The following is a 23,937-nucleotide window of genomic DNA, read 5'->3' on the forward strand; positions in this document are numbered from 1 at the left end:
AAAGGTTTCTATTCTTCTCCAAGAGTATAGTGCTATCATCAGGCGGATGAGACGTTTCAAATGAGCTGTCACTCACCACAAATCGGAGCACAATCACAATTGACTCACAACAGAGAAGTTTCTAAGGGGTCAACACTTCTTTTTGGGACTAAACCTTATCTGCTTGACTAGTAGCTCATTTTAAAGCCCATTTTTCGCTGATTCGTAATATATACGTCTTAAAGCGTTGAGAAATTCATGAATCTAATTTAGTTTGCAAATAAAGTTTTTTTAAGAAATTCAAAATTCTTATCTTACAAAAAGTGGGCGATGGCCTTGCTTTGGCTTATTATGTCCTATACAGTGTTTTTATGAAGTGAAAAACAATTTACCATAACATTACCATAACATTTAGCATTTTCATTCATTTCTACAACTCTTTGTGACTTTTTTATTTAACCAGGGGGATTTTCTTATCGCCCTAGTCTTAAAATTGTAGCCATAAGGTCAAAGAATGAGAAAAAGCTTCCTATTCCTCTCAAAACGTTTAGTGCTATCATCAGACGGATGAGACGTTTCAAATGAGCTGTCACTCGCCACAAATCGGAGCACAATCACAATTGACTCATAGCAGAGGAGATTCTAAGGGGTGAGACACTCCTTTTTGGGACTAAACCTTATCTGATTGACTAGTAGATCATTTTAAAGCCCATTTTTCTCTGATTCATAATATATACGTCTTACTGCGTTTAAAAGTCTTGAATTCAATTTATTTCCCAAATAAAGTTTTTTTAAGAAATTCAAAATGCTTGTCTTACAAAAAAACAGGCGATGGCCATGCTTTGCCTTGCTTTGGCTTGTTATATCCAATACAGTCTTTTTATGAAGTGAAAAACAATAGGCCTTAGATAATGTGATATTAATGGTATAGGAGGACAACTACCCCTTCCTTATCCCCGTCTCCACCTCAAAATCATAGAAATTTTGGAGGGTACTCATTCGATCCTGAATCAGTTTTACATAGCAATTTTCTTTCACTAAGTTGTTTTTTTTTCAAAATACGTTTATTAACTTTTGGTTACTTTGGGCTGTGGTTCGCTTTTTACTATGTTGCAGTTACCGCTGCAATCATGACTCCTGTTTTTGTTATTGCGATTTTTCAGCCGTAATACTGCGAGCCATAATGTGAGATTAATCGTTTAGGAGGAAAACTGCCCCTTCCTTATCTCCATCAAGGAGGCACACTTGTGCCTCTTTAAAGAGGTGACCCACCACAATGCTAAGCGATTTCCAGTCCTAGCGGTCGCAGAGAGACGGCGGGGCTCGCATTTTGTAGCCTAAGCTCAAACTAAGAAAAAAGCAAAATTTCACCCCCTCCGACTTTATCTTCATGGGGGAAAGTGGGCCGGAAGTTTCGACCCTCCCACCATAGCCCCCCTTTAACATTGTCCGATTGGGCTGAAATTTAAAGGATAAGCTTTCCTAGGGCCTGGGAGCTTATCCTCAAAATTTCAGCTCAATTCGATCACTCCTTCCCTGTTTTCCAAAAACCAAATAATACCACTTAATGTTCATCAGGTTATTTTTTTATCAGCCACGCCTACAGGCCACAGTTGGCAACAGATCCAGGTGAATGAGGACTCATTCAAACCGGAATTCGACCTGTTAGGGCCTTTTGATATTTTCAGACCGAAAAAATTATCCCCCGAATTTACATTTACGAAAAACCTCATTTTCCTATAAGAGCCCATGTTAATTTTTCCCGCCACAGCTCCTCTTTAAGGTTGTCCGATCGGTTTGAAATTTAGAGGATAAGCTTTTCTGAGGCCTGGAAACTTATTCTCAAAATTTCAGCTCAATCCGATTACTCCTTCCCTGTTTTCAAAAAACTAAATATCAAGTTTTGTGGGGATTCGCTTGCGTCAAAAATAGATTGCAGAGACTAAAAATAATGTAACGAGTGTCTCTGTGGTACAGTGGTCACTATTCCTGACTGTCAGGTGGAAGACCTGGGTTCGATTCCCCGTCAGAGAAAATATTTTATATATTGAATTTAAAATAAAAAGAAACTCAGTTACTTTTTAAATCCAATCTATTAAATCCTTCGGCTCAACAGGCGTCTCCAGAAGAATATCACAGTCGGCCTTCAGGTTACAGGTAAGTCTCCACTGCTTTGATAACATGCCGTATACCCGCATACTCGAAGAAAAGTTGAAAAAAGAAAATCTTAGTGTGCATTTTATTTTAGTATTCAGTAATTAAAAGCCTTAACAGAAGAATCTTGAAGCGCGGGGGGTTTGGGGGCGGCCGCCCCCCAGCTTTAACTCCTGACACGATCAGCTAACAGTTAGTCAAGCAAAAATAAGTAATAAACTGTACAAAAACCTGCAGAAATTATTTTAAAAAAACTAATTTTTCTAAAGAGTTAAAAAGGCTGAGTCACAAGTTCGAACCTTAAAACGTACAGGGATTAGGAGGTACAGTTGGGAGGCTGCCGTCCCCCAAACCCCCCGCTTTTGCAGCCTTTAAATAAAAAAAACAAGTATTTTAAACTGAAAGCAAGAAATTATTCCGTATATTAAAGGGGCTGTGCCCTCCTCAACGCTTCGCTCTTTACGCTAAAGTTTTTATTGTTTAAAAAAAGAATTGTGATAAAGTCATACTTTAGCGTAAAGAGCGAGGCGTTGAGGAGGGCACAGCCCCTTTCATATACGGAATAATTTCTGGTCGTTTTAAGTTTTAATGTCGCTCCTTACTTTCAGTTTAAAAAACTTGTTTTTTTTATTTATTGTTTTTATTGTTTAAAAAAAAGAGTTGTGAGAAAGTCAAACTTCAGCGTAAAGAGCGTGGCGTTGAGGAAGGCACAGCCCCTTTCATATACGGAATAATTTCTGTTCGTTTTAAGTTTTAATATCGCTCCTTACTTTCAGTTTAAAAAACTTTTTTTTATTTAAAGGCTGCAAAAGTGGGGGGTTTGGGGGACGGCATCCCCCCAACTGTACATCCTAATCCCTGTACGTTTTAAGGTTTGAACTTGTGACTCAGCATCTTTAACTCTTTAGAAAACGTAGTTTTTTTCAAATAATTTTAAGACTAGGGCGATAAGAAAATCACCCTGGTTAAATGAAAAAGTCACAAAGAGTTGTAGCAATGAAGAAAATATTGAATATTATGGTAAATCTAAGGCCTATTGTTTTTCGCTTCATAAAACACTGTATAGTACATAATAAGCCAAAGCAAAGCCATCGCCCGCTTTTTTGTAAGACAACGATTTTAAATTTCATAAAAAAAAACTTTATTTGGGAACAAAATTGAATTCAAGACTTTTAAACTTGGTAAGACGTATATATTATGAATCAGTGAAAAATTGCCTTTAAATTGAGCTACTGGTGAAGCAGATAAGGTTAGTCCCAAAAAATAGTGTCTGACCCCTTAGAATCTCCTCTGCTGTGAGTCAATTGTGATTGTGCTCCGATTTCTGGCCAGCGACAGTTCATTTGAAATGTCTCATCCGTCTGATGATAGCACTCCACGTTTTGAGAAGAATAGGAACCTTTTCCTCCTTCTTTGACCTTATGGCTAGAATTTTAAGACTAGGGCGATAAGAAAATCACCCTGGTTAAATAAAAAGGTCACAAAGAGTTGTAGCAATGAAGAAAATACTAAATGCTATGGTATCGTTATGGTAAATTGTTTTTCACTTCATAAAAACACTGTATAGGACATAATAAACCAAAGCAAGGCCATTGCCCGCTTCTTTGTAAGAGAAGGATTTTGACAAGGATTTTGAATTTCTTAAAAAAACTTTATTTGGGAACTAAATTGAATTCAAGAATTTTAAACGCGGTAAGACGTATATATTATGAATCAGCGAAAAATGTGCTTTAGAATGAGCTACTAGTCAAGCAGATAAGGTTTAGTCCCAAAAAGTAGTGTCTGACCCCTTAGAATCTTCGCTGCTGTAAGTCAATTGTGTTAAAGTATTTTTAATAGTCCTTTAGGTTAAAGGAGACAAAATTTGGCAACACTGTAATCAATTTGAAAGATTGGGTGGTCGGCGAGGGATGTTTTCTTCAAAATTTGGCAACACTGAATATAGGGCAATGGCCAGGGCGATGGGCTATTACTTCAGGCTGGTTATAAATAACACGTCAATAAGGAAAGCCTTTTATTTGACAGTGAAAAACAAGAAAAGATCTCTGGCTATTTCAGTCACATTCGTAGTGGCCGTCTTAAGCAGATAAGCACTATGACGGCCACTGTATAGGTGACAGAAATACAAAGAGGTTGTTTTTCCCTCTCAAATAAAAGAATTTCCCCTATTGAACTGTTATTAAAATGTGAGTTATATAAAGCTGGAAATGCAGCAACAAAAACAGGACTGGCTAATGGTAAAGAAAACTGTGACTTACTTGTTCCACTGAAGCTACAATTGGGTTAGAAAACACATTCCAGAAAACGGCCTCGTTGCAGTTTGGAGTGGTTAAGGATCCGCGGTATCTATAAAATTTTCCAAGGTCCTTGGGTAGTAGGTCATTTAACCGAAATCCTAAATTTGCTCTAGAGGTATTTGTTTCAGCAACTCGGACTTCAGAAAGCATGTCAACGATGGGGCCAAGATTGGGATTGTCATCTTCTGACTCCTAGAAATTTATTTATTTACTCTTTAGACTTTTTCTTTATCAAAGGTAAAAGTAAAGAAAAAAATTCAAAGCTACAAGTGGTTTTTCCTTTTTTGTTTTTAAAATATTTGTTTAAAAATACACCCTATTTTTTATTATTTCGCCCATACTTAATCCAAAAAAACCATCATAGGACAACACGACTCTAATTTGCGCAATAAATAGAACATAAGGAGGCATAAGTTAATCCTAGCCTTGTCAATGGGTTATGATTTTTTCTGGGGGGACGCACGGGTTAGAGGAGGGGGTTATGTGGGAGGATCTTTCCATGAAAGAAGTTTTCTTGGGGGAAGGGACATCTCTATGAAGGGGGTACCGGATTTTCCAGCATTATTTAAAAAACAATCAGAAATTAAATAAAAAACAAGTTTTCTTTCAACTGAAAATAAGGAGCAACATTAAAACTTAAAACGAACAGAAATTATTACGTATATGAGGGGGTTTTCCCCCTAGTCAATACCTCGCTCTTTACGCTAAAGTTGTTTTAGTACTTTCAAAAAAGCTATCTATTCTAATTAACCGGCCTTTGTGATTTAAAGGTTTGTGATTCGAACAAATTCAAACTTTAGCGTAGGGGGCGAGGTAATTACTAGGGGGCGAACTCCCTAATATACGTAATAAAAACATACGAATACAGAAGTTCGTTACTAATTCGTAAGTTACGACAGAACAAAATTTCGAGAAAGCCATTTAGCCAAAAAAAGTAAAATTAATATGTAAGTTTAGTTTTAATAATTCATGTACAGTGAGCCAGAATCAAAGCTGCATTAATTCAAAAACTTTCAGAAATTAAATAAAAAAACAAGTTTTTAACTTAAAATAAGGAGCGACATTAAAACTTAAAATGATGAGACATTATTCCGTATATGAAAGGGGCTGTCCCCTCCTCTGTGCCTTGCTCTTTACACTAAAGTTTGACTCTGTCTCACAACTTGTTTTTAAACAATAAAAGACTTTAGCGTAAAGAGCAAGGCGTTTGAGAGCAAGGCGTTCTTTTAATTGTTCAGGTGGTGGGCCAAAAACTCTTTTTCTTCCAATGATTTATCCAGTCCATATTTTTGATTTTCAAAGGTACGGTAGGTATTAACGATCTTATCCATGTCTTTCGTCATTATGTCGTTGGCTTATCTTTCGTTATGTATGGGAGCCCCACGGCTCCGGCACAACCATGCGCCAGGCTTTTATATATGGATTCTCATGGTCTCTTGTCTTCTAACCGAGTCAGCTGTCCCAGTAAAGCAGCAAGTTGATACGTATCGTTATCCATTTCTCAAATTTTAATTGTAACCTTTGGCGTATTTGTTTTTGTTTCGCAATATTTCTCCCAATAGATTCGTTAGGGTACGAAAAATCTCTTAATTTAAAGGACTTACAAGGCGCTCTTCAACAGATTCATCGGGGCCTAAAAAGCTGCGGTATCGCCGCCAAGCCCCGGGAAGCAGGCTCTTGTATATTTTATAAGGACATACAAGGTGCTATTCAACGGCTTAATTGGGATCTGAAAAGCTGTGGCATTGCAACCAAACCCTGGCTCTCTGGACGCGGCAGGCTTGTCTGTGAAATAGCAGAATCATCACGCTTTTCTTAAGACGAGGTGTCACTTTCATTTTTTATTCGTTATAATTGTTGTTGTTGCATATCTTCTTACTGCCTATTTCATTGTTCTTCACTTTCGTGTTTGATTTATTTTGATCCTTGTGGTCGCAAATATATTCATTTTGATTGTTGTAACCGCATGTTTCTCTGTCCTTGACTTTTGCAGCAGGCTTGTATATATTAGACTCTCAAATTATACATTAGCATGATCATCACGTTATTTGTTAGTTTTAACTCATTGGGTTCAAATTTAGTTTTTTATTCGGTAGGATTTTGTTGTCGCATATCTTCTAACCGCGTATTTCTTTGTTTTTCTCTTTAATTTTTGAAACCTTATCTTTTAACCGCTTATCTTTGTACCTTATCTTTTAACCGCTTATCTTTGTTATTCACTTTTGTTTTTGATTTGTTCTGATCCTCGTTGTCACACGTCTTGTAACCGCATATTTCTTGGTTCTTAAATTTTGTTTTTGACTTGTCAAATTTCCTTGTTCATCACTTTAAAATGTGACTCATTCTAATTGTCGTTTACAAAAATAATCTAACCGTATATTTCTTTGTTCTTAAGTTTCTAAGTTACTCATTTGTCCTCTAGGTATTATGCAACAGCTGAAAACGCCTTGTGCAAAAAGACTCATTAAACTTGGTACTTTATACTTAGTTATGTTTATTGTGTATTTTTGCCTGCATCATAGACACTGAAAACGTTATATTCACTACTGAGGCAAATATGGCGTATGTTTGCTTTTGGAATGTGCTCATAAATATGAAGTCACTCATATCGATTATCTTCCAAAATTTAGGCTCTTAAAGATTTTTATCAAACTCGTGACCAATATAGACGGTTTTGAGGCCGGAAAAACCCAGGATTTGATTCGTTCTGATCCTCGTTGTCCCCTGTCTTGTAACCAAATATTTTTTTTGTTCTTCACTTTTGCTTTTTACTCGCTGTAATTGTCGTTGTAGCAAGTATTCTAACCACATATTGCTTTATTCTTCATTTATCTTGTAACCCCATGTTTCTTTGCTCTTCACTTTTGTTTTTGACTCGTTACAACTGTTGATGTCGCAAGTATTCTAACCGCTTATTTCTTTGCTCTTCGTGTTTGCTAATTACTACTTTGGACATTTTTTCAATTCCCCTTGCCTTAGCTCCTTTGATTGGTCTTTGATGTCGCATTTGATGGTCTCGGTTGTTCATTTTCCCCGATTGTGAATTTGCATTCCTCGGATCGTCCTGTTGATGTTATCTCATTTGGTGGTTCAGTTTATTCATTTTGAGCAATTATTAATTAACGCATTTTTCCCTTATGCATTATGAAACTGCTCAAAACGCCTTTTGTAAATTTACTCATTACACTTGGTATTTGATTTTAGCTATGTTTTTATTTGAAATTTTGCATTCGTCATAGACACTATAAACGACTCAACCAATCTTGGGGTGGAAATGATGTAATTTATGCTCCTAAAATATACTCAAAAATATCAAAAATTTCTAAGTTACTAGTCTTCTAACCGCAGACAATTTTTTTTTATTAAAAGACAAAAATTGTCTGCGGTTTGAAGACAAAATACTTAGAAATTTTTGATATTTTTGAGTACATTTTAGGAGCATAAATGAGGAGAAGGCTCAAATTGTCTGCATTTAGAAGACAAGCTACAGTGACAATCTATATATATAAGAGTGCCCCACATATTTGTTACAAAAACACAAAGTTTCGGCGATACGTAATTCATAATGATAAAAGATAAGCTGACGAGTAACGAACCAAACAAATTGAAAATGATAGCAATGATGATCGGGTTTAGGATTTTGATATGGATAAGGTCATCAATACCTACCTAGAAAAAGAAGTTTTTGTCCCACCACATGAACAATTAAAAGAAACAAAAGGTTCGGCGATACGTCTTTCATAATGACAGAAAACAAGCCAAGGCAAAGAAGAAGTTTTTGTCCCTCCACCTGAACAATTAAAAGAAACAAAGGTGGTCGTCAATGCTTTCCATACCATTGAAAGTCAAAAACCTGGACTAGATAAATCGTTGGAGGAAAAGGAAGGTATTTGTCCACCACCTGAACAATTGAAAGAAACAAAGGTTTGGCGTAATGTTTTTTTGATCATAGGCAGCACAATCGCACTGCCTAAGTGGAGAACGATGTTGGCACAATGTATTATTTTTTCCATACCAGGGCACTTCGTATCGAAGGAGTTTTCATAGAACCTTGGGAAAGGGCTCATTCGATTAGAAATCGGAACGGCTAGCGCCCTTTTTAATAGTTGAAAGTGATTGGAAGGCAACCCCTTCCACATGGTGGGGGTGGAACTAACACCCCTTCCACCCCCACCATTTCCCCAGACACATCCAATCAAAATTTTGATATAGCCATTTTGTTCAGCGTAGTTGATTTCCAAATAGAAATTATGTTTTTGAGGAGGTAACTCCCCCACAGCCCTCAGGGCAAGGGTTTTAAGTTATGCCCTGGAGGCATATAAGAACGATTTAGGCACAATGGATTATTTATTATTTTTTTCCTTTATACCAGGGCACTTTGTATCGAAGAAGTTGTCGTAGAAACTTCGAAAACGGCTCATTCAATTGCAAATTAGAGTGGTTTGTGCCCTTTTTAATAGTCAAAAGTGATCACAGGGCAACCAACACCCCTTCCACGCCCACCATTTCCCGAAAGACATCCATTCCAAATTTTGACATAGCCATTTTGTTCAGCGTAGCCGATTTCCGGATAGAAATCATGTTTTTGAGGAGGACACTCCCCCAGCGCCCTCAAGGCAAGGGTTGTAATTTATGCCCTGGGGGCATGTAAAGTTTTTTATAGAAAGCGTCGTCGCAGAAACTTGAAAAAATGCTCATTCGATTAGAAATTCAAAGGGCTAGTGCCCTTTTTAATAGTCGAACGTGATTGGAGGGCAACTAACCCCTCTCTTACGCCCACCTTTTCCCCAAATACATCCAATCAAAATTTAGAGATAGCCATTTTGTCCAACGTAATTGTAAGTTCTGGAAATTAGGTCTTTGAGGATGAAAACTCCTCCCCCTAAGAACCCCCAAGGCTCGGAGTTGATTTCCAAATAGAAATTATGTTTTTGAGGAGTATACTCCCCCAGAGCCCTCAGGGCAAGGGTTTTAAGTTATGCCCTGGAGGCATATAAGAACGATTTGGGCACAATGGATTATTTATTATTTTTTTCCTTTAGACCAGGGCACTTTGTATCGAAGAAGTTGTCGTAGAAACTTCGAAAAGGGCTCATTCAATTGGAAATTAGAGTGGTTTGTGCCCTTTTTAATAGTCGAAAGTGATCGCAGCGCAACTAACACCCCTTCCGCGCCCACCATTTACCGAAACACATCCATTCTAAATTTTGACGTAGCCATTTTGTTCAGCGTAGCCGATTTCCAGATAGAAATTATTTTTTTGAGGAGGACACTCACCCAGCGCCCTCAGGGCAAGGGTTGTAAGATATGCCCCGGGAGCATATAAGTTTTTTTTTATAGAAAGCTTTGTCGTAGAAACTTCAAAAGGGGCTCATTCGATTGGAAATTCAAAAGGCTAGTGCCCTTTTCAACAGTCGAAAGTGATTTGAGGGCAAATAACCCCCCTCTCACGCCCACCTTTTCCCCAAACATATCCAATCAAAATTTTGAGATAGCCATTTTGTCCAACGTAATTGTAAGTTCTGGAAATTAGGTCTTTGAGGATGACAATTCCTCCCCATCAGAGCCCTCAGGGCTCTGAGTTGATTTCCAAATAGAAATTATTTTTTTGAGGAGTACACTCCCCCACAGCCCTCAGGGCAAGGGTTTTAATTTATGCCCTGGAGGAATATAAGAACGATTTAGGCAAAATGGATTATTTATTATTTTTTTCCTTTAGACGAGGGCACTTTGTATCGAAGAATTTGTGGTTGAAACTTCAAAAAGGGCTCCTTCAATTGGAAATTAGAGTGGTTTGTACCCTTTTTAATAGTCGAAAGTGATAGTAGGGCAACTGACACCCCTTCCACGCCCACCATTTCCCGAAACACATCCATTCCAAATTTTGACATAGCCATTTTATTCAGCGTAGCTGATTTCCAGAGAGAAATTATGTTTTTGAGGAGGACACTCCCCCAGAGCCCTCAAGGCAAGGATTTTAAGTTATGGCCTGGGGGCATGTAAGATTTTTATAGAAAGCGTTGTCGTAGAAACTTCAAAAAAGACTCATCTGATTAGAAGTTCAAAGTGCTAGAGTCTTTTTTAATAGTCGGACGTGATTGGAGGGCAACTAACCCCTCTCTTACGCTAACCTTTTCCCCAAACACATCCAATCAAAATTTTGAGATAGCCATTTTGTTCAACGTAGTTGTAAGTTCTGGAAATTAGGTCTTTGAGGATGACAACTCCCCCCCCCCCTCTCAGAGCCCTTAGGGCAAGGGTTACAACTTATGCCCTGGGGGCATATAAGGTTTTTATTGAAAGCTTTGTCTTAGAAACTTGAAAAAGGGTGCATTCGATTGAAAATTCAAATGTGTATCTCTTTTTAGTATTCAAAAGTAATTGGAGGACAACAAGCCCCCCTCTCACACCCACCATTTCCCCAAACACATCCAGTCAAAATTTTTAGATAACCATTTTGTTCAACGTAATTGAAAGTTTTGGAAATTAGGTCTTTATGGATGACAACTCCCTCACAGCCCAAAGGGCAAGGGTTGTAAGTTATACCCTGGGGGCATATAAGGTTTCTTGTAGGTGTTGTCGTAGAAACTTTAAAAAGGGTTTATTCGAGATAAAATTGAAATTGCTAGTGCCCTGTTTAACAGTCGAAAGTAATTGGAGGGCAACTAATGCCCTCTCACCCCACAATTTCCCAAAACATATACGATCAAAATTTTGAGTTAGCCATTTTTTCTACGTAGTTGAAAGTTCTGGAAATTATGTCTTTGTGGATGACATCCCCCCTCCACAGCTCTCAAGGCAAGGGTTATAAGTTATGCCCTGGGGGCATATGATGTTTCTATAGAAAGAGTTGTCGTAGTCAATTCCAAAAGGGCTCATTCGATTTGAAATTGAAATGGGTAAAGCCCTTTTTAATAGTCGAAAGTGATTGAAGAGCAACTAAACCCCCTCTCTCGCCCACCATTTTCCCAAACAAATCTAATCAAAACATTGATATATTCATTTTGTTCAACCTAGTTGAAAGTTCTGGAAATTAGGTCATTGAGGATGACAACCCTCTCCCCCCACAACCCTCAGGGCAAAGGTTGTAAGTTATGTCCTGTGGGCATATAAGGCTTTTATAGAAAGTTTTGTCGTAGGAACTTCAAAAGGGCCCATTTGATTGGAAATTGAAAGGGCTAGTGCCCTTTTTAATAGTCAAAAGTGATTGAAGGAAAACCAACCCCCTCTCACACCCACCATTTCCCGAAACACATCCAATCAAAATTTTGAGATAGCCGTTTTGTTTAACGTAGCTGAAAGTTCTGGAAATTAGTTCTTTGAGGGTGACAGCCCCCTCACAGCCCTCAGGGCAAGGGTTGTAAGTTATGCCCTGGGGGCATATAGGGTGTTTATAGAAAGCGTTGTCGTAGAAACTCAAATAGCGCTCATTCGATTTGAAATTGAAAGGGATAGTGCCCATTTTAATTGTCGAATGTGATTGAAAGGCTTGACATTTTTATAGTAAAGACCGATCTGGGTACAATGTATTATTATTGTTTTTTGTTTGCTTAGACCAGGACACTTCGTATCGAAGGAGTTGTCGTAGGAACTTAGAAAAGGGCTCATTCGATTGAAAAAAGAAAGGAATAATGCCCTTTTTAATAGTCAAAAGTGATTGGAGGGCAACTAGTTCCCCTCCCACGCCTACCCTCCCATTTGTTCATTATGTTTAAAAACTAAATGTTGCCTTAAGATTAAATCAAAATGCACTGTGTTAATGCTAATTCCCAATAAGGCATCTCAGCAGTATCCCAAGAACGACTGAGGGTATTATGTTCAAACTTCCGGGGCTGCTTCTGCTCTTAAAATTCAACCAAATCAAAATAGCGTAAGTGTATCCAAGCTATGAATGAAAGTAAATAGATTTTTTTTCGAATGGTATCAAGTTTTCTATTTCAGGTTAACTAGAGGAGGTATGAAACTAAATTAAGCACTAGTATTTGTGTCCAGAATTTTTTCTGGACTACTGTTTTGTATTAAATATATATATATATATATATATATATATATATATATATATATATATATATATATATATATATATATATATATATATATATATATATATATATATATATATATATATATATATATATATATATATATATATATATATATATATATATATATATATATATATATATATATATATATATATATATATATATATATATATATATATATAAATATATATATATATGTATATATATATATATATATATATGTATATATATATATATATATATATATATATATATATATATATATATATATATATATATATATATATATATATATATATATATATATATATATATATATATATATATATATATATATATATATATATATATATATATATATATATATATATATATATATATATATATATATATATATATATATATATATATATATATATATATATATATATATATATATATATATATATATATATATATATATATATATATATATATATATATATATATATATATATATATATATATATATATATATATATATATATATATATATATATATATATATATATATATATATATATATATATATATATATATATATATATATATATATATATATATATATATATATATATATATATATATATATATATATATATATATATATGTGTGTGTGTGTGTTTGTGTGTGTGTGTGTGTGCGTGTGTGTGAAAACGAGATATGCAGCTAAAAAACATTTGACAAGCAGTTTCACAACAAATACATCGAATCGTAAATGGAACCTGCGGTTAGAAGAAAAGAAAGAGTGAGAATCACAATGAGTTCCAGAGGGAAAATGCCGTTTCTTATGCATTAACAAGAAGGAGGAATTGAATTCACACCACACTTTCCTAGCTAAATTGTTAATGCTTATTTGACACCTAAAAAAAATAATACCTAAAAAAAAAGAAAAAAAAATCTAACCTGAAGCGACGACATCAAGATAAAATTCAGATTATCTGCAGTTAGAAGACAAGGGACAAAAAAAATCCTTGTATGCAAGTTCTCTGCGTGCCGAGTGCCGGTACAAGGCCTTGAAATCGGCTAAATAGTTTTTTTTTCTTAAAACTGACATTTTAACTTTTCTGGCCCCAAAAACGGTCTAAATAGGTCACAATTTCACTGAGGAATTAGTATTTTTCCGTCTATGCAGCTATGCATCCATGTCTATGCATCTATGTCTATGCATCTATACAAGAATTTCTTCTTTTCTTTAGTTTTTTATTTGTCTTAGTTTCCCTTTGGCCGCTGAAATTTAAATGTGGGGAGAATCTCCATCGATGATATAATTACTATTAATTAAAAAAAATATTTCCGATAAAGAAGTTTTTCAAAGAAAATTTAAGACCATATTAAACTTAAGATTAGCAGAAATAAATTCCTATAATAATTCAAACTCAAAATGACCAGAAATTACTATTACAGCAGGAATGAAACCCAAAACGAACTGAAATTAAATTAACAATCATAGCAAACAATCATGCAACATGTATTAATATAAATGAATTAATAAATCTTAAAACGAGTATAACTTAAATTGAATATTCAAATTAATCTTAAAACGAAAATAAATACTTTACCATTAAAGATTATAAGTAAATGAAAACGACCACCCCTTCCATAAGAAACTTTATATCTCCCTGAGGGATAACATACAACACTTGTCCCGTGTTCTGCGGGGTTGTGTAAACTCCGGAGTTTTGTTATACGATCCTTGGCCTATTTTGAACAAAATGACTGTCTAAAAAAATCGATCGGATGCAATTAAAGGACTGGGGCGTGGGGCGTAGGGGTAGTTGCCCTCCAATCACTTTTCATTCTGCATAAAGGGAACTAGAATATTCTAATTCCAATTAGATGAGCCTCCCATAAAGTTCATACGACCAACCATTCCATAAATACCGTCCATACCCCGGGGAATGGGTTACAACTCTTGCCCCTAGAATTTTTTGTGTGATCTTTGAACTATTTTGACCAGCATTGCTATCTTAAAATTTTGATTGGATACATTTTAGGAAAAGAGGGCATGGGGAGATACTAGTTGCCCTTCGATCAGTTGATTTTAAAAAGGGCTCTAGCACTTCCGATTTCCTATCCAACGAACCCCCCTTCCGAAGTTTATACTACCATCCCTTCCATATGAAGTGCTTCTGGAAATAAATAATAAATAAATAATAAAGCCGTGAAGCCTTATGGCTTTTACTATAGATTAAATAAAAAAAACAAGTTTTTATAACTGAAATTAAGGAACGATGTTAAAACTTAAAACGAACAGGAATTATTCCATATATGAAAGGGGCTGTCCCCTCCTCAACACCTCGCTCTTTACGCTAAAGTTTTTTATTGTTTAAAAAAATAGAGTTGTGAGAAAGTCAAACTTTAGCGTAAAGAGCGAAACTTTTGATAGGTAGGACTAAACTTGATGAAATATATATATTTGAAATCAGCATTAAAATATGATTCTTTTGATGTATCTATTGGTATGAAAATTCCGTTTTCTACAGTTTCGATTACCATTGAGCCGAGTCGCTCCTTACTTACAGTTCGTTACCACAAACTGTTTGATAGCGCTATAGCTTTGCTTTTGTTTTATAGTTTTTCCAAGATGAACTTCATTTGGAAGGTGTGGTTGTAAAAACTTCAGAAACGGCTCATTCGATCAGAAATTGGATGTTTTATTGTCTTTTTTAAGAGTCACGAGTGATCAGGGGCAGATAGTCCCCCCCAAGCCCTCTTTTTCCCAAATATATCCGACAGAAAGTTTGAGATAGCCATTTTGTTGAAAATCGTTCAAAAGTCAAATAACTATTCCTTTGGGGTTGACCCCTTTCGTAGTCCCTTGGTCAAGGGCTGTAAGCTATGCAAGTTGCCCACTCTTAGCATTCAAGATTTATATGGAAAAGGCGGTCGTATAAACTTTGAAGGAAGGCCATTCAATTCGAAATCACAAGTTCCATTTTTAAGAGCAGAAAGGGATCAGAGGGGAACCAGCCCCCCATCCCAAGACCTTTTCCCCCAAAATGCTTCCACTTAAAATTTTGAGATAGCAACTTTTTTCAAAATAGTCCGAATTTCAAATAATTATTGCTCCGGGTTTACCCCCCTCCCCATAGCTCCTCGAGCAACGGCTGTAGCTAATGCAAGTTGCTCACAGTTAATATATGAGGTTTTTATGGAAAGGGAGGTCATATAAACTTCGGATGAGGTATATTATATTAGAAACTGCACCATTTTCGCTTTATTGAATATTATATTGCAAATTTTTCATTTGTACTAACAATATTGATAATAAAATTACCGATAAGATTTCTACCTACCTCTTTAGATTCGACCTAAGCTGAAAAGTTAAAAGAGTACATAGTAAAAAAAAAGCTTACTGTAATCACTACACGTTGTATACAAGAACTGATCTAAAAAGGACTCTTTCTCCCAGCCCGCTAGCCGCGGGCTGCGACAGGGGTTACGAGGGTGGTAAATGAATCTTTCCAGCCAATCCTAGGACTTACTAATTTTAAACAAATAAGAAGAACAACAGGGAATTTTTTTTTTTTATACAAGACAGTGGAACGCAACTTTAAATGAATATTTCGACCCTATATCCAAGGGCCGTCCTCAGCAAAACAGACGAAGAGAATAAAACACTATAAAAGAAACTTACATTAAAATTCAATCATTAAAACTGTTTAAAAAGGTTTTAAAACAGCCCTAATATCATTACTTCAAGAAAGTTCAACCAGGACTGGTACTCCAAACGAAATGGACAGAGAACAATTCATTCAGATGGAATTAAAATACTTACAGACAAGATTTTAAAGCTAATCTCGCCTTCTTGGCAGCTAGCCTAGAAGGTCTATTCGTAATAGGTTGAGTGGAGTTATTTACTGTTTTTTTAATATAATTAGTCAAATCATTTTTAATTAAATTTGTGCATAGGGCATTAAGCGAATATTCCCCCAAATCTCTATTTAAAGAAATATTACTATTTATTTTGATTTTAATTTCAATTGCCTTTCGAACAACCTGTTTTATGCCTAAATCATTGCTAATAAGGCAAGTTTCTTCAAAAAGCACTTTATGACTAGGGTTATCATATATGTGACTGCTTAAAGCAGAATCAAAGGAAATATTTGTACTATTAGAATTTAAAGCTTTAGTTATGTCATCTTTGTATTGTTGCAGGCGTTTTTCTGAATTTCTATGTGTTTTACCAATATAAAAATAACCAATACTTTATGTCATTTGATAAACCCCTCTCTGGCAAATCGTTTGGGTTATATCTTTACCATGATTTAAGAGACTCAGGCTGTTAAAATTATTTGTAAATACAACACAAAAATTATTTTGTGTCCAAGCTTTTTTTAAATTTGTAGTTAATTTTGGAATATATTTAAGGTAAATTATATTTGAGGGCTTGAAGGGAACATCACATTGCAAAAGACCCTTAATTTTACGGGAGTGTCTTGCCAATCTTCGGCCAATTGTATTGTTAATAAAGACAATAGGATAACCGTTTCCAAAAAGTATGTCTCTAATAAAATTTAGTTCATCTGTGATGTAAGATTCAGAGCAAATATTTAGGGCACGGTCAACAAGAGATGTAACAACACCTCTTTTAACTTGTGGGGGGTGATTGGATTTAAAATGTAGATATCTGTTATTTTGTGTGGGTTTTCTGTAAATTGTAAAATCCAGTTTATCGATGTCACGAATAATTAAAACATCCAGAAACGGTAATTTACTTGCATTTTCAATTTCTAAGGTGAATTGTAAATTTCGGTCATATGTATTAAGGTGATCTAGAAAGCCTATGATGATATGAGTTTATCATATGACTTATGATATGTTTTATTTTATTAGTTTAGGCAAAAAACATGCTAATATTATCAATCCACAAAAATTTTTAGAATCTTGTAGAAATGAAAATCTTATTCCTAAGTCTTTAAGATATAAATTGCATTTAAATACCCGGAAAGAAGCGCAATTCACGAACACATTAAATTTAAAAACTCTAGACAAAATTATTAAGGACAAAAAACAAAAACGACATATTATTTCCTCAGAAAGAAAATCTCTTGAAAAATTTTTGTGCGAAAATCTGTCCTCGGTTGATTATTCTCAGGTTGTAGGATTGGAAAAGAATTTATTTAGTCACGATTTTCGTTTGTCTAGAGAACGTCTTTATAAGAAATTGGAATGTCTGAGGTATGAATCTTTGACGAATCATCGTGTCTATACCCCGAGGTTTAATCCAGGACTCGCTATTGTTAATCTCTCCTCTAGAGCTCTTGAACCTAAGGAAATCCAAACTCTTAAATAGGGTCCAAAATTTTCTTTTTCACCAAAACAAGTTCCTTTGGCAGATATTGTTTCCTCCTTAGAATCTTCTTTGCACAAACACTACACATCCATTTCTAACCCAGATGAAGTGAGGTCTTGTTTTAGTAATACACTTTACGGCAGCCAAAAAAAAGTTACATCTCATACTAATTTGACACCAGAAATTTCGCACGACATGAAAATTTTGTCTAATGTTCACAGAGACCCTTGAATTATAATAACTAAAGCAGACCAGGGAAATTCACTTGTAGTCATTGATACCTTAGATTGCGACAATAAAATTTGTTCACCCTTAAATGACACAAATATATATACTTCCATGACTCACGGCCATACTGATATGTTTGCCAATAAAATTATAACCGAATTAATGAATATAAAACAAAATGGCAAAAACAACCCATAATTGTATAATAACTTTCTCCCCGGAGGTAGCTTTTGCCCAAAGTTTTACGGTTTACCGAAATTACACAAGGAAGGTATTCCCTTAAGGCCAATTGTAGCATGTATGAAAGCCCCTGCCTCCAATATTGGAAAGTGGTTATGTACAGCCTTCAAACCGTTACTTTATTCCCAAAAATCGTACATATGTAATTCGGTAGATTTAGTAGAAAAACTTAAAAGTGCAAGCATTTCAGAAAATACAATAGTAAGTAGTTTCGACATAGTTTCTATGTACACAAATATTGATGTAGCAATATCTGAGCAGTTATTAAAAAATAAAATAGAAGAAAACTATCATTTAATTGAAGATTTAACAACAGGAATAGATTATGAGGTTTTAATGTCCCTAGTCAAAATTTGTAATAAGTATTCAATGTATTTTCAGTTCCGTAATTCTTCTTATCAACAAAAAAATGGTCTCCCTATGGGGGTGCCACTATCCGGGTTATTAGCGAACATTTATGTAGAACACCTCGAAAATTGGGCCTAAAATTCATATTTTTTAAAACATGTATATTGGGGGCGTTATATGGATGATGTAATATTGCTCTGGAATTATGGGGAAAATGAACTTAGGGGCTTTCTAGATCACCTTAATACATATGACCGAAATTTACAATTCACCTTAGAAATTGAAAATGCAAATAAATTACTGTTTCTGGATGTTTTTATTATTCGTGACATCGATAAACTGGATTTTACAATTTACAGAAAACCCACACAAAATAACAGATACCTACATTTTAAATCCAATCACCCCCCACAAGTTAAAAGAGGTGTTGTTACATCTCTTGTTGACCGTGCCCTAAATATTTGCTCTGAATCTTACATCACAGATGAACTAAATTTTATTAGAGACATACTTTTTGGAAACGGTTATCCTATTGTCTTTATTAACAATACAATTGGCCGAAGATTGGCAAGACACTCCCGTAAAATTAAGGGTCTTTTGCAATGTGATGTTCCCGTCAAGCCCTCAAATATAATTTACCTTCCATATATTCCAAAAGTAACTACAAGTTTAAAAAAAGTTTGCACACAAAATAATTTTTATGTCGTATTTACAAATAATTTTAAAATCATGAATTTCTTAAATTCTGGTAAAGATATAACCCCAGTTACTCGCCAGAGAGGGGTTTATCAAATTCCATGTGACTCTGGCCATTTTTATGTTGGTAGAACACATCAAAATTTAGAAAAACACCTGCAACAACACAAAGATGCCGTAACTAAAGCTTTAAATTCTAATAGTACAAATATTTCCTTTGATTCTGCTTTAAGCAGTCACATATATGATAACCCTAGTCATAAAATGCTTTTTGAAGAAACTTGCCTTATTGGCAATGATTTAGGCATAAAACAGGTTGTTCGAGAGGCAATTGAAATTAAAATCAAAATAAATAGTAATATTTCTTTAAATAGAGATTTGGGGGAATATTCGCTTAATGCCCTATACACAAATTTAATTAAAAATGATTTGACTAATTATAATAAAAAACCAGTAAATAACTCCACTCAACCTATTACGAATAGACCTTCTAGGCTGGCTGCCAAGAAGGCGACATTAGCTTTAAAATTTTGTCTCTAAGTATTTTAATTCCATCTGAATGAATTATTCTCTGTCCATTTCGTTTCGAGTACCAGTCCTGGTTGAACTTCCTTGAAGTAATCATATTGGGGCTGTTTTAAAACTATTTTAAACAGTTTTAATGATTGAATTTTAATGTAAGTTTCTTTTATAGTGTTTTATTGTCTTCGTCTGTTTTGCTGAGGACGGCCCTTGGATATAGGGTCGAAATATTCATTTAAAGTTGCGTTTCACTGTCTTGTATAAAAATGTCCCTGTTGTTCTACTTATTTGTTTATGATGGAAAGGCAGTGTGGTCTTCGTCGCTATTTGCGTCTAGCTTACGGGGAGCAGTTGACTTATGATATCTTTTATTTTATTAGTTTAGGCAAAAAACATGCTAATATTATCAATCAACAAAAGTTATTAGAATCTTGTAGAAATGAAAATCTTATTCCTAAGTCTTTAAGATATAAATTGCATTTAAATACCCGCAAATAAGCGCATTTCACGCAAACATTAAATTAAAAAACTATAGGCCAAATTATTAAGGAAAAATAAAAAACACGACAGATTATTTTCTCAGAAAGAAAATATCTTCAAAACTTATTGTACAAAAATCAGTCCACGGTTGATTATTCTCAGGTTGTACGATTGGAAAAGAATTTATTTATTCACGATTTTCGTTTGTCTAGATAACGTCTTTATAAGAAATTGGAATGTCTGAGGTATGAATCTTCGACGAATCATCGTGTTCATACCCCGAGGTTTACTCCAGGACCCGCTATTGTTAATCTCTCCTCTAGAGCTCTTGAACCTAAGGAAATCCAAACTCTTGAAACAGGGCCAAAATTTTCTTTTCCACCAAAACAAGTTCCAGCGGCAAATATTGTTTCCTCCTTAGAATCTTCTTTGCACAAACACTACACATCCATTTCTAACCCAGATGAAGTGAGGTCTTGTTTTATTAATACACTTTACGGCAGCCAAAAAAAATTTACATCTCATACTAATTTGACACCAGAAATTTCGCACGACACGAAAATTTTGTCTAATCTTCGCAAAGACCCTTCAATTATAATAACTAAAGCAGACAAGGGAAATTCACTTGTAGTCATGGATACCTTAGATTACGAAAATAAAATGTATTCATACTTAAATGACACAAATATATATACTTCCATGACTCACAACCATACTTATAAGTTTGCAAATAAAATTATAACCGAATTAAAGAATCTAAAACAAAATGGCAAAATCACCCCACAATTGTATAATAAATTTCTCCCCCGAGGTAGCTTTTGCCCAAAGTTTTACGGTTTACCGAAATTGCACAAGCAAGGTATTCCCTTAAGGCCAATTGTAGCATGTACGAAAGCCCCTGCCTCCAATATTGGAAAGTGGTTATGTACAGCCTTCAAACCGTTACTTTATTCGCGGAAATTGTACCTATGTAATTTAGTTGATTTAGTAGAAAAAGTTAAAAGTGGCAGCATTTCAGAAAATACAATAGTAAGTAGTTTCTACAGAGTTCTAATGTGCACAAATATTGATGTAGCAATATCTGAGCAGCTATTAAAAAGTAAAATAGAAGAAAACTATCATTTAATTGAAGATTCAACAAGAGGAATAGATTGTGAGGTTTAATGTCCCTAGTCAAAATTTGTAATAAGTATTCAATGTATTTTCAGTTCCGTAATTCTTTTTATCAACAAAAAAATGGTCTCCTTATGGGGGTGCCGCTACCCGGGTTATTAGCGATCATTTATGTAGAACACCTCGAAAATTGGGCATTAAATTCATATTTTTTAAAACATGTATATTGGGGGCGTTATATTGATGATTTAATATTGCTCTGGAATTATGGGGAAAATGAACTTAGGGGCTTTCTAGATCACCTTAATACATATGACCGAAATTTATAATTCACCTTAGAAATTGAAAATGCAAATAAATTACCGTTTCTGGATGTTTTTATTATTCGTGACATCGATAAACTGGATTTTACAATTTACAGAAAACCCACACAAAATAACAGATATCTACATTTTAAATCCAATCACCCCCCACAAGTTAAAAGAGGTGTTGTTACATCTCTTGTTGACCGTGCCCTAAATATCTGCTCTGAGTCTTACATCGCAGATGAACTAAATTTTATTAGAGACATACTTTTTGGAAACGGTTATCCTATTGTCTTTATTAACAATACAATTGGCCGAAGATTGGCAAGACACTCCCGTAAAATTAAGGGTCTTTTGCAATGCGATGTTCCCGTCAAGCCCTCAAATATAATTTACCTTCCATATATTCCAAATGTCACTACAAGTTTAAAAAAAGTTTGCACACAAAATAATTTTTATGTCGTATTTACAAATAATTTTAAAAGCATGAATTTCTTAAATTCTGGTAAAGATATAACCCCAGTTACTCGCCAGTGTGGGTTTTATAAAATACAATGTGACTGTGGCATTTTTTTTTTTGCTATAACCCATAAAAATTTAGAAAAACGCCTGCAACAACACAAAGATGACATAACTAAAGCTTTAAATTCTAATAGTACAAATATTTCCTTTGATTCTGCTTTCAGCAGTCACATATATGATAACCCTAGTCATAAAATGATTTTTGAAGAAACTTGCCTTATTAGCAATGATTTAGGCATAAAACAGGTTGTTTGAGAGGCAATTGAAATTAAAATCAAAATAAATAGTAATATTTCTTTAAATAGAGATTTGGGGGAATATTCGCTTAATGCCCTATACCCATTTTAATTAAAAATTATTTGACTAATTATATTAAAAAACCAGTAAATAACTCCACTCAACCTATTACGAATAGACCTTCTAGGCTGGCTGCCAAGAAGGCGAGATTAGCTTTAAAATCTTGTCTGTAAGTATTTTAATTCCATCTGAATGAATTGCTCTCTGTCCATTTCGTTTCGAGTACCAGTCCTGGTTGAACTTCCTTGAAGTAATGATATTAGGGCTGTTTTAAAACTTTTTTAAACAGTTTTAATGATTGAATTTTAATGTAAGTTTCTTTTATAGTGTTTTATTGTCTTCGTCTGTTTTGCTGAGGACGGTCCATGGATATAGGGTCTAAATATTCATTTAAAGTTGCGTTCCAATGTCTTGCATATAAATTTCCCTGTTGTTCTTCTTATTTGTTTATGATGGAAAGGCAGTGTGGTCTTCGTCACTATTTACTTACTAATTTACTGGTCAACCTCCCTAACTGCGCAATTTCTTACCTCGTGGTCTATTAAACACGTACGCAATTAAGAAGACCCAAAATGGCGTCACAAAAATAAAAGGAAAATTAATATTTATTACTCGGAGAAGGAAAATAATTAAGGGGCCAAAAGAAATGAATCTGGGAGGGACATTTATCTGAACAAAGTGGGACCAAGGGTTCCATCACCTCCCTCCTAAGATAAATGGCCCGCATCTCCGGTGGATTGGCTGGAAACTCAGACATAAAATAAATAACACCAAACTTAAAATCACTAAACTTGTTTATCTTCTCTTCTACCAATGCCTGTGCTTCCTCCGCTTGGCTCTGGATCAGTCATCCTCGACACGTCTCTACTGTAGCACCACCATGGTCTAGATTGTCTAACATCCGCATTTGGTTTTCAAAGTTGACGTCCCCAAGATTCGTAGAAATTCATTGTGCACAGCACAATCAAAAACAAAAAATTTCTTGCTCTCACGAATTTACATTTGAGAGGAGCAGAGAATCAGTTCCTGGCACTTTCGATGATGCCAGCCATCGTAAAAATTGGCTGCAGTAGCCTCTTAATTTCCATCTGTGGAAAGATCCCCACATCTCAATAAAAAAGTAAATTACCCCTTGGCATAATTTCAAATAGTCTAAGGCCGAAAATACACAGGCCTGTGAAAACGATAAGAGTACTGGGAATGAAGTAAAATTTTGAGAGATCCATGAATCGCCTTTTTTCTGGGTTCCCTCCCCTAGGATAATTAAATGAAGAATATACGTTGATGGTAATTGAAGATGAATCTTAGATACATATCCCACTGAATAGAATTTGCCGGAAATACTTGCCGATTCCCATGAAGAATAACAGCTA

The 23,937-nt window shown here is 34.9% G+C and overlaps 1 protein-coding gene across 1 annotated transcript in view; it reads right to left on the reverse strand.

Annotated features, from left to right (window-relative positions):
- LOC148953423 (carbonic anhydrase 2-like) overlaps positions 1-23,937 on the reverse strand; it is a 199,710-nt gene that overhangs the window by 16,092 nt on the left and 159,681 nt on the right. Inside the window, exon 6 of the mRNA XM_089087664.1 lies at positions 4,392-4,622. Within this exon, the coding sequence (XP_088943790.1) occupies positions 4,392-4,622 (231 nt within the window). The remainder of the gene's footprint in view (positions 1-4,391; positions 4,623-23,937) is intronic.

This window comes from Artemia sp. Qi Xiang Cuo, chromosome 4, assembly GCF_049724085.1.
Source record: "Artemia sp. Qi Xiang Cuo chromosome 4, ASM4972408v1, whole genome shotgun sequence".
Classification (NCBI taxonomy): Eukaryota; Metazoa; Arthropoda; class Branchiopoda; order Anostraca; family Artemiidae; genus Artemia; species Artemia sp. Qi Xiang Cuo.